General features: G+C 46.9%; 1 protein-coding gene across 2 annotated transcripts in view; it reads left to right on the plus strand.

Annotated features, from left to right (window-relative positions):
* Positions 1–11,213, plus strand: part of TMEM214 (transmembrane protein 214) — a 131,929-nt gene extending 120,716 nt beyond the window's left edge. Inside the window, exons 2-18 of one of the 2 annotated variants that reach the window (XM_069072029.1) lie at positions 153–354; positions 1,038–1,234; positions 3,950–4,100; positions 4,379–4,513; positions 4,796–4,878; positions 5,222–5,327; positions 6,018–6,099; positions 6,398–6,499; positions 6,748–6,889; positions 7,457–7,548; positions 7,954–8,002; positions 8,223–8,336; positions 8,654–8,771; positions 9,157–9,253; positions 9,421–9,589; positions 9,701–9,846; positions 10,004–11,213. In XM_069072029.1, coding sequence (XP_068928130.1) covers positions 216–354; positions 1,038–1,234; positions 3,950–4,100; positions 4,379–4,513; positions 4,796–4,878; positions 5,222–5,327; positions 6,018–6,099; positions 6,398–6,499; positions 6,748–6,889; positions 7,457–7,548; positions 7,954–8,002; positions 8,223–8,336; positions 8,654–8,771; positions 9,157–9,253; positions 9,421–9,589; positions 9,701–9,846; positions 10,004–10,130 — 2,049 coding nt within the window. In that variant the 5' untranslated portion in view covers positions 153–215 and the 3' untranslated portion in view covers positions 10,131–11,213. Of the gene's footprint in view, positions 1–81; positions 355–1,037; positions 1,235–3,949; positions 4,101–4,378; positions 4,514–4,795; positions 4,879–5,221; positions 5,328–6,017; positions 6,100–6,397; positions 6,500–6,747; positions 6,890–7,456; positions 7,549–7,953; positions 8,003–8,222; positions 8,337–8,653; positions 8,772–9,156; positions 9,254–9,420; positions 9,590–9,700; positions 9,847–10,003 lie in introns of those variants that run through there. The other variant, XM_069072028.1, reaches the window with a different exon arrangement.
* Positions 11,214–11,764: the final 551 nt, after the last annotated feature.

Below are 11,764 nucleotides of genomic sequence, written 5' to 3' on the forward strand. Positions count from 1 at the left end.
TTAGGGCAATGCCACACCCCTACCGGGGCAGATGTCCAGACTACAAGCCCCAGCATGCAGCGCGGGCGGTTACCGCTTGGGGGCGACGTGGCAGCGCGCGCTTCGCGCAGGCGCGACATAGAGTTGGGGGCCTGGGCCGGGTTGGGGGGGGCAGTGCTTGCTTGTCAGTCGGTCTGTCCGTCTGTCTTGGGAGTGTCGGAGGCAGAGACGATACTATGGCGGCCACGGCAGCGGGAGGAGGTCGCTGGGAGGTGGTGAGGAAGGGCCGGAGACCTGGGGGCGGCGGAGGAGGAGGTGGCGGGAGCCGCCGAGCACTCGGAGAAGCGAACCGGCCGCGGAGCATCGAGCTGATCCGTGAGTACCGATCCCGGGCCCTCGGGCCTGGCCGTGGCGTTCAGGGCCCCGAACAGAGCTCTCCGCTACCAGCCAGGGTGGATGCAGCCAGAGCCCCCGGCCTGGGACGTGGGACACCCCGGGGTTGAGAATGTAAACTCCTCGAGGGCAGGAATAGTTTCGTTTTTACCCTTATTACCCCAGCGCCTAGCACTGCCCGGCACATGGGAGGCGCTGAATTAAAATGCTTGTGGGATTGCATTAAAAGAGGGAGCAGACGGGCCTCAAAAACCTGACATCCCCTCCGCGCGCGCGCGCGCGCGCGCACACACACACACACACAAATATGCATGCATGCAAACGTACATACTTACACATATATTGTAGTATTCTTGTATCCCCGCCCCCACGAAGGCTGCGGCTCAACAGCTGGGAGGAAAAGAGAGACAGCTGCCTCCGAGGAAGCCAACAGCCCCCTCCGCCACTCCCCCTGGCCGGGCTCCGGGGACTCACAGGTGCCTCTGATAGCGGGGCTTTGGGAAGGAAGGATGCGCTCCTCCCTGCAGGGCGAAATCGGCGGCAGCTTTGGCCAGGGAAGACTGACCGCCCGCCCCTGCCTGTGAGGTTGCTCTGGGTCTCTGTGCTCAGTTCTGCCTCTCTCCTTCTCTGTCTCTACCGCCCCCTTCCCTCACCCCGACCCGCAGCTGCCATCCAGCCCTCAGGCACCCTTTTTGAGCTAGCCTTCCAGAAGGTGATGAAAAAGCACAACAAGGAGCAAGTGCCCCCACCTGCTCCCACCGAGCACAAGAAAACAGCCAAAAAACCCAAAAAGGCGGCTGCTCCCACCGACCAGAGCACCAAGCAAGGCCGCTTCCGAAGCCTGGAGGAAGCCATGAAGGCTGTGAGTTTGACAGGCCTCGGGGGGTCTGGGTTGTAGAAGAAAGGGACGGCGCATTCAGAGAGAACATGAAACAAACGGGGCCGGGAGGGGGGGAGATATGTGATTGGGGAAAATGAAAGATGAGGACAAGCAGAACTCAATGACTCATGTGCCACCTAGTACTCAGGCACTATCGGAGATAGAGGTAGAATGCCAGGCAGGAACACACTTCTAGAGTCATAGGAGGAGACTTGATAGCTTAAGTGGAAGAAGAAAAAAAAGCCACAAGAGCCCAGAAACCAAGTCAAAGAGGGAATGAGAGGGCAGCCTAAGAGTAAGAGCACCGGCTCCAGTGTCTGTGGGGATCGAATCCGGGCTCAGACACTTAGCACCCGCCCAGAAACACCTGGCTGTGTAACCTTAAGCAAGTGACTTAACCCCGATTGCTTAAAAAAAATAAAAGTGAATGAGAAACAGGGATTGGAGAACCTGATTAAGTTTCGTGAACTAATGATCATCATGCCATGAAAGTGAGCACTGTGAAAATAAGCTTCTTCCATTTATACCTATAAAGGAGATGAGAGATAGGCTGGCCTTTTTGAGTGAAAAAATCAAAAATAAATGTTTTCCTAGGAATCACTTCTAGGTCCTTTAAATTTGTATGATTCTACCAGTTCTGACAATGAGGTAACCCTTCTTACTAAGGCTCAACACTGCCTTTAAATCTGTCCCCCTCTTTTCCAAAATATGGTAATTTCAGCCATCCTTCCTCACTATAATCTTCTCTTTCACTACTTATTTCTTCTCTTCTACTTTTGAATATCCCCGTTTCTTTCACCCTTAAAAAAAATTCACTATGGGCAGCTAGGTGGCAAAGTGAATAGAGCACTGGCCCTGGAGTCAGGAAGACCTGAGTTCAAATCTAGCCTCAGACACTTAACATTTACTAGCCATGTGACCTTGGGCAAGTCACTTAAAACCCCAATTGCCCTACCTTCCCCCCTGCAAAAAGCAAAAAAAATTTCAGTAAATCCTACCATCTTATATATTGTCCCATATATCTCCACCCTTTCTTAGCTAAACTGAAAAAAAATGTCTCTACTTGTTGCCTTCATTTCTTTCACTCAGTCCTCCACCCTTTGTAATATGGCTTCATCACTTAAGTGAAACTGCCTTCTGAAGTTATCAGTGATCTCTCAATTGCCAAATGTCATGATCTTTTCTCAGTCCTCATCCTTCAGGATCTTCTACATTTGACACCTTTGACCACCCCACCCTCTCCATCTTGATAGTCTTTCCTCTCTGGATTTCTGTAACACTACTGTCTCCTGGTTCTCCTACCTGTCTAACCACTCCTCAGTCTCCTTTGCTAGTTCATCATCTATATACCTCCTAACTGTGATGTACTCCAAGGCCCTCATGGGCCCTCTTCTATCTATTTGACTACTCTATCTCAGTGACCTCATCATTTTCCATGGATTTAACTGTTATCTCTATGCAGTTGATTCAGATCTATATATTCATCTCCTTTCTTTCCCTTGAATTCAACTCCTGCATTACCAATTGCTTTGGAAATTTCATACTAAATATTCTGGAGACATCTAAAACTCAACAGGTCTAAAACAGAACCTTCCTTTCCTCCCCACAAAAAAAAAAAAAAACCCCTTACTCTTCTTGTAAACTTTCTATTTCTGTTGAAGGTATCATTTTTTCAGTCTCCTATGTTTCTAATCTCAATTTTAACCTCAATTCCTCATTCTACCTCACCCCATATATTTCAGTCAGTTACCAAATTTTGATATTTCTATCTCCTCAATATCTCTCATATTCATCCCCCTCTCTTTACTCACACAACTACCACCATGGTTCATTCCCTTAGTGCCTCTTGCCAATGTTATTGTCTCCCTGCCCTGAACCTCTTCTCAAACCAGTCCATCCTTCACACTGCTGTCAGAGTGATTTTCCTTAAGCACAGATCTGAACATGTCAGTCCCCAACTCAAATTACAGTAGCATCCTATATTGCCCCTAGAACCAAATGTAAATCCCTCTCTTTGACTTTTAAAGCACTTGACCTAGTTCTAGCCTATCTTTCTGGTGTTGTGTATAATACTTCCTGTGTATAATAATTCCTGCCCTCCACTGTCTGGTCAAACTAGCATTCTCTCTGTTCCTCACATTCCCTATCTCCATGCATTTGCATTGACTGTTATCCATGTCTAGAACGCACTCCCTACCTTTTCTTCCTCATAGAATTGCTTTCTTCAAGACTCAGCTCAAGTCTCTTCTACATGAAGCCTTTCATGATTTCAACTGCTAGCACACTCTTTCCCAAACTACCAATTACTTTGTATCTATCTGTATTTATTCTCCTTTGGCTTATCTCAAATATACTTAATGTACTTTTCTACCCCCATGCACCACCCCCCTTTAGAATTAAAGGGTTTTTGCCAATAGGCATTATCTCATTCTTTATATTTATGCCCGTATCTCCTAGGACAGTACCTGACATTTGTAGGTTTTCTAATAAATGCTCCTTGAATGATTCATTCAGAGCTACCCTATTTCACACCTCCTGGAGTTATAAATTAGTAAAAAGATATCATGAGCCATAAATCATATTCTTAATAATGACCAGACTGTTGTTCTCTCTGGACTCCTTACCTAGTCTCAGGCTACCTTTCCCTATCTATCTTTTCATGACTGACTAACCCTGGGGTTCTTGTATCTCTGGCAGCTAGATGTGGTAGCACTGCAAAAGGAAATGGAGAAGAGCCAGAGCATGTTCCCTGGGAACCCCTCTGTATGGGTGAAGGACCTGGCTGGATATCTCAACTACAAGCTGCAAGCACCTCAGAGTGAACCTACATTAAGCCAGCATACACATGGTTAGTCTGTCCTCTTATGCATACAGTGAACCTAGAAAATTCTAAAAATGTAGTATCGAGACTAATTGATTCATAGCAGAGCCAAAATGGGTACCTAACCATGATTACCAGTCCTGTCCTCGAAGCCTCTGAGCTGTTTTCTACCATAGCTATGAGAGTTTATGGTGTAGTTGGCTCAGGAAGGCGTATCTATATAACCAGGGAGGGAAATAAAAGTCTTAGAACTGCCATGATCCCCTAGACCTAGAACTGATTACAGAGGTTCTGGTTGGTTCCAGATTACCCCTTCTGCCTGGTGGGCCGAGAACTTCGTGGAGTCATTCGAGGACTGTTGGGGAAAGCAGTCGGCGTCCTAGAACTTTTCTTTGACCATTGTCTTTACACCATGCTGCAGGAACTGGACAAAACTCCAGGTGAGAAGGGCCAGAAACATTGGTTACTATGCTTTGTCCTGGAAGGATGTGGGCATACACACTTTTTCCCCCAATTCTAGGAATGCCTAGAAACTTCAAGGGAGGGTTTTTTTCCTCAGCAAAGAAATTTGTAAATTCAGGAAATCATTTTGGACAGAAGTGGATATAGATGGGTGAAATATGTCAAGAAATGATAGAGAAGAGTCTAGGATCAGCAGCAAAATAAAAAGATTCATTGGGGAAATCTCCTCTTCATTGGTGTGGGGCTTCATACTTTTGTAGGTGAGTCACTCCATGGCTACCGCATCTGTATCCAAGCAGTTCTTCAAGACAAGCCTAAGATTGCTACCATGAACTTAGGCAAGGTAAGCTAAAGGTGGTGGGACATGAAGTGACTGGTTTGAGAAGGAGGATGGGGTAGGGGAACCATGCCATTCCTCATGTCTTCAGGACAATGTGGGGGATGGTAACAGAAAGCAGCTACCATAATTCTAAACTGAGCTAATACTGTACCATTTGGAATACCCTGAAAGACTTAGTTCCCAATCTCCCTCCCTTGTTAATCTTGTTCTGTCTTAGTCTATTTCTACTCTATCACCTTTCTCACCTGTCAGGCACTCTTTATATTGCACCTTTGACTTAAAGACACCTAATTATCATTACTCCTATCCCCCACTGATAACCTGCCTCCTCCACTGGTCTCCCCAGTACCTCGAACTACTGAGATCCCATCAGAATCGACCAGCAAAGTGTCTGACCATCATGTGGGCACTGGGGCAGGCAGGCTTTGTCAGCCTAACAGAGGGACTTAAAGGTAATGAGACTGAGTGCATCTGATCTACCCTCCACGGTATGGTGCCCTGTGCCTTATCTAAAACCCTTAATGGAAATATTTACATAAAGAACTGATCCATTCACCAAATGTGAATTGGAAGGAACCTCAAAAAGTCATTTATCTAAGGACTGCCTTAGCAGTTCTTTCTAGGTGTGTATCATTTGCAAATCTGATAAGCATGCCTTTGTCCAAATCATTGATAAAAATGTTCATTGCAGCCATAGAATCATATGTGTCCAAATTGGAGGAACTTGTAGAAATTATTTCATTGAATCCCTTTATTTTACAAATGGGGAAACAGCTCCATAAAGATTAAGTGACTTAATCAGAGTATCTCTGCTAGCTAATGACAGAGCTAGAATCAAGGAGACTAGATTCCACATCCCCTAATTCTCCAGTAATTGTTCTTTAACTAGGTGGCATAATCAAGAGTGTACTAGACTGAGTAGAAATCCTGCCTCAGACTAGGTGAATGACACTGGGCAAGTCACTGAACCTCTCAGCCTCAGTTTCCTGATTTGTATAATGTAAATATATTGGCACCTGCCTCACAAGGTTGTGAAGATCAAATGAGATAACCTATAAAGCGCTTTGCAAATGCTAAAGTGGTATAAAAATGTTGATTATCATGACTATACCACACTGCATTCACCCCTCACTCTCCCGTAGTGTGGCTGGGGATCATGTTGCCTGTGCTGGGAATCAAGTCTCTGTCTCCCTTCTCCATTGCTTATTTGGATCGACTACTTCTGTGAGTGATGTCAGGGGTTCAGGGAGGGAGCTAAGGAAGTTCTGGGAATGTCCTTAAAATGACTGAGTCAGCAGAACATGATGTTAAGGTTCTAGTCCCTTCAGAGGCATGAGGAAAATCAGAGCAGCCCATTCACCTTTATCTCTGCAATGGAGGGATGAAGAAGAAAAGGACCATTGTGTGGTGGGAGCAGGGGGACATTATATCATTTGCCATGGACAGTGAACTTAGGTCTTCAGGGAGTCAGGCCCAGGGTGGAAGTTTGCAGGATACACATTCTTCTCCTCACCATCTATAGGATGCATCCCAACCTCACCAAGGGCTTTGGCATGATCGGCCCCAAGGACTTCTTCCCACTTCTGGACTTTGCCTATATGCCCAACAACTCACTGGCTCCCAGGTATGGCAGTTTTAAGCGTAGGACGGTAGCAAAAGAGTCAGGAGGGCAGTGAGAGAGAACAAGAGAGTCACAGGATTGGGAGACACCCCCCGATCCTTATATTCTCAGTCAGTGTCTTAGTAAGTGCTGAGAGTGAGCCCATTGGGGTCATGTTCACCAAAAAGATACTAGCTTTGAGGAATTCTGGTGGGGCACAAAAGATCACACGAGGCATACCTTGTATGTGGCTCCACCTGCTCTGTCCACAGCCTGCAGGAACAGCTTTGTCAGCTCTACCCTAGACTGAAAGTGCTGGCATTTGGTGCAAAGCCAGAAACTACCCTGCATACCTACTTCCCCTCCTTCTTGTCCAGAGCCACCCCTAGCTGCCCTCCTGAAATGAAGAAAGAGGTAAGAAAGAAAAAAGAAAACCAAGACATCTTTTCCCTTCCCTTGAGACAGGTCACTGAGAATTGTGGAGATGAATGCTTCCTATCTCATACCGAAAAGCCTGGACATCCCTTTGTTCCCTTTGTTTGAACATTGCTTCTTCATTGGCATCCTCCCCTTTTGTCCGTGTGATACCCTCAGCAAAGTGGTTGTAACAGAGCCCTCCCCTCCCCACCATTCTGGCAGGTGTTGCTCCTGACCTCCCTCTCCCTATTCTTGTTCCTCAGCCCTCAGTGACTGGTTATATATATATATACAGCTTGGGTGCTGACTAGAATTATAGCTCTATCCTTGTAGCTCTTTGGAGCTTCCTGGTATCTAAAGACAATCCCAAGAGTCCCTGGTTCTGATGCATCCCCAGGAAGATGACTTTCCAGGCTATGATCTGTAGCATTCATTACAAGGTCTGACCTCACATTGTGGAGGTAATCTCCTTGCCCTAGTATACCACTGTCCAGGAATATTGGCTTGTGAGACCACTATGGGCAAGTTCTATGCTTCCAACAAGTGTTTTCTTCCCCCACACAGCTCCTGAGAAGCTTGACTGAGTGTCTGGCCCTGGATGCCCTCAGCTTCAATGTTTGGAGACAACTGTATACTAAGCACCTGTCCCAATCCAGGTGGGATAGAAATAGCAAGCCAACCCAAGTGACTCCGTGTGCTTTTGCCTCAGGAAAAGTTTGGGTCCCTGCTTCCTGGACCCTGAGTTAGACTTATTCGCCATCTAGGGGAACAAGGGAACCCTAACTTTCAGGGCTAACAACAGCCCCTTTTCAGTCAGAGAGGTATGGAGGTAGGGGGTTCTTAACACAGTCCATGCCTGGTCCTCTGTCTCTGGATAGTTAAGATGGGTCTCAGAGCTTCCCTTGTGGACTTCAGGAACATGTATTAGAACTAGAGCTTTTAAGGTAAAGGGGATAGGTTTGAAGAGGGGCAAGAAAATGTGAGAAGCTGTGTGGTCTCTGTAGTTAGGTGGGTTTGGGGTCTGCAAAGAACAGACTGAGGGGTGACTGCTTTTTCCACAGCTTGCTGCTGGGACATATCCTGGAGACTTGGGACCAAACTCCTAAGAAGGTGAGGTGCCGGGCTGGATGGAGCCATCTTGCCTTGGGGGATGGGCAGCTTGGGAGAAGTTCTGGTTCTAAGATGGCGCCTTCTCTGAGGAACTGACTTCCCTGTAAGAGTGCTGCTGAGCTAATAGGGCTATCAGCAAGTGGGGAAATTTAGACAGGGGAAACCTAAAAAGAGGGTAACGCCCTCTGTTCCCAGCTCCTGGCCTTTTGCTTCCCACCAGATGAGGAAGTCTTTGCAAGAAATAATTCAGTCCTTCAAAATCACAAATGAGGAGCTCCTGAAGAAAGGGGGAAGTAACACTCAGGATATCACAGCCTGCAGTACTATCTGCAAGGTACCCTGGTTCAGAAATGTTGATCTATCCCCAGCCCAGTCACAGTATCTTATTCCCTCTACCCTGATGTCCATATACCTCCAACTCAGATGCTCTCCCATTCTCCATTTCATCCAGTCCCTGACCCAAATACATATTCCCCAATCCCTGTCTGTGCCACCCTTTCCTGGGAATCCCTAGGACTTGTTATACTTTCCCACTGCCCAAGTTAAGCAATAGTCCTGCCCCTTCTAAAAGGGTGTGGGTAGAAGTTTGTTATCTAGTTGAGAGAGCCATCCACCCCTTGACTACTCTTCTCCGTTCCCACTCTTCCTAAGGGTATATTACAGCAAGCACGTGGTCGTCAACTACCATGGACTCAGCTGCTACTTGTTTTCCTGGTGTTTGCAGCTGGCTTCCTGTTCCATGACTTCCGATCACATAGCTCCTTCCAGAGTAAGAGGTTTTGGATACCAAAGGGCAGGGTTGGCAAAGGAAAGAAAGGGAAGAGAGACAAAGGAAACAGCTAGTTTTTCCTACCTAGCCTTAGACCTTTGGTCAAATAAATGTTTTAACTGTTTCATAGAAATTCTAAACAACCAGCAGATAGAGGCCATGCTACTTTACCTGTCTACAGCTGTCTTCCTTCCAGCCTTCCCCTTCCTCACCTAACCCTGCAGACAGGACAGTCTTTTGAGCACACTGCCCTGAACAAGCTTAAGCTTGGCTCTTTTTCCTTCATTATCCCCAAGCATGAGAGTATCTGCCTACCATTTCACTGTTCTCATCACTCCCTGGCCAAACAGGCCTACTCAGTTGCTAACCTTGCTTCCCTTCCTAGCTTCCCTGTCAGCCCGTGTGTTACAATCATCTGGCTTCCTACCTGCTGGTGAGGAGGCCTGTGCCAAGCTCTACTACTATGGTCTTCAAGGCTATAGGTGAGTCACATACAAATTTAGATTAGGTTGGGTCTTCATATGGTATGATATAGTCAGGGGGTAGAGGGAGACTGTCTTTCTTTTCCCTATCCCCCCAACCCAAAGGCACTATCATAATATGCTGGAAATAGCCAAGGGAAATTCGCAATGTTTCTCCCCTTCTCCAGCTGGCTAGAGGAGACGTTGCCTGTCTTTGGTTCCCATCTGATGGCAGTACTAGAACCCAGCCTGCAGCTGGCCTGGACCCAGACGAACACAACAGTCACCTTTGTCTCTACCTATTGTGTATCCTGGCTTTCTTGGGCATATGAGAACCTACCTGACCTCTTCCAGGGGGTAAGCTAGAGAACTGAAATTAATGGAATCCCCTGGGCAGGTAGACTGTTATCCTTTAGAATGGCATGAGAGCCTTGAACTAATTTCATCCTCTTTCTGACCCACCTACAGACCCAGTTCACAGACTCCATGTTACATCTGCTCCTACAGCTAAGGGAGTTGCTACTGCTCTTTTACCAGGACTTTCTGTTCCCTCTGTGGCATATGTTACTTGCTGGATTGTTCCAGGTCCAGGAGTATTGCCAGGAGGCCTGCAGGTGAGACCCCTAAACTTCAGACTTCCTGTCCTACTCCTTCCATGTATTTCTGTCCTCGCAGTGCATGTTAGTATGTACTTTGGTTTACTTTATTTGGTGTCCTATAAGATTTTCATAGTCCTTTCACCTGACTCTCCCCCATATGTTCTTCTTACAGAGGAGATGTGACCTGGGACTGTATAAAGATACAGCTGAGTAAGTTTGCCCACTGGATTTGGCTCTGCCTGCAAGACACCACCATTGCCCTTGTGGACTGGGCATTAACCATGATATCCCAGCAATAGGCCCTGCCTGAGCAGTCACTTGTTTCCATTTTGGACAGGCCAGCACAGACTGTTGAGGGGCAGGGGAATATGCATGGGAGTATGTGTCTGCATGAATGTCTTCTCTTTTGCTGTTGTTAACTTGGTGCCCCTTGTTTTGGCCTTATCCCATCTCCTCAAAGTGATCTGCTGCTTCTGTCCTAGCACACCCTTTACAGAGGCATGAGCCTAAAGTATGTCACTTCTAGCAGGCCCTCAGCTGCATATATGTGCCCCATAGAACTCTTTCTCTGACCCTGTATCACATAGCTCTGTGTCTCTCCATGCATTCATCTGGCAGATTTTGCTCCTCTGGGACTCTCTTCTTTATTGACCTGTGTCTTTAAAGTATAAACAGTTCAGCCACAAAGAGACTAAACTCACAGTGAGAGTCCCTTCCTTAGCTTCTCCGACACAGTCCCATTGTTCCTGATCTCCTGGGTCTCAAGGAAATAGCACCTGGAAATCTGGGTGGTGGGAGGAAAGGACAAGAAGAGACCAGCAGACTTTAGAACCTATTCTCAGCCATAATAACGGGCTGCTGACATGAAAGCAAGAGCCACAGGGGCATTAGAAAGGACACACACATCTTAGCACTCCTGACAAGGTCACAAACTTCTATCCATTGTCCCAAGGGTAGCACTGGAAACAGACTCCTCCAATCAGGAAGCTCACCTTATTCTCCATCAGGCCCCTCCATCTAGTGGTATTATCACCACCATCCCCACCCCAGTACAGTGTGGCAGGAGAAAGGATAAGGCAAGTTAATCAGGGATATGGGTTTCTCCTGTGGCTCTGCTGCTCCTTTCTCCTCTTGTCCCCGTCCACCCCTCAGGCGTAGGGCTCTGCAAGAATCCTAGTGATCATGGGCCTGCTCCCCACCTTAAAACCAGGGATCTCTCAAGCATCCGGATGGAGCAGAAGGTTCAAGATATGACTTCTGGGTCCTGTATATGCCTACTGAGTAGAATAAAAAACACAGATTTGACCTCTCGTTTCCCCATTATGTTTTGGTGACCCCCAAGAACTTTGGGTTGGTTGGAATAAATAGATCTATTCAATGTATTACAGCCCTTAATTTCTGTATATTATTTATCCTAAGTATTCAGTCATTCCCTTTTTGTGTCTCTTCCAACCTGCTCTAGGAATTCATGTCTTGGCATTGACCCCATGGTATGTGGGAGGGAAGAAATGGTAGCACCCTACCATCCTGAACATTCTGCCCTTATGGTTTGGGCAACTTTTGCAAGTTTGCTTTGTGGAGGTAGTCCAGTCTTGAACACAGGCACAAAATTTGGCAGTCAGTTTATTACAAAGAGAAGAGCATGGTTAAGCTGAAAATTATCCATAATAGCACTGAACTTATTAGTGGCACACTTCTACCTGAGGCCTAAATGCCAACCTTGTATATAGCAAGAAGGTGAGTGTGATGGGTGCCAACAATGGCCTGAGCCTGGTCGCAGTAGCTGAGCTGCTACGCCAGGAGACCTGTGGTATTGATCAGGCAGCCTTAAATGTCCACCTGGAGCAGGCATGGGGCCCTTATACTACCAGCTGCTAAAGGCTGGTTTATTTTAAACCAGGCCAGCTCATTCTTAAGGAGCCAGACCTGGAGT

The sequence above is a fragment of the Petaurus breviceps genome, unplaced genomic scaffold (assembly GCF_028583685.1).
Source record: "Petaurus breviceps papuanus isolate PSGF00001 unplaced genomic scaffold, PetGlider_PUasm1.0 90845, whole genome shotgun sequence".
Lineage (NCBI taxonomy): Eukaryota > Metazoa > Chordata > Mammalia > Diprotodontia > Petauridae > Petaurus > Petaurus breviceps.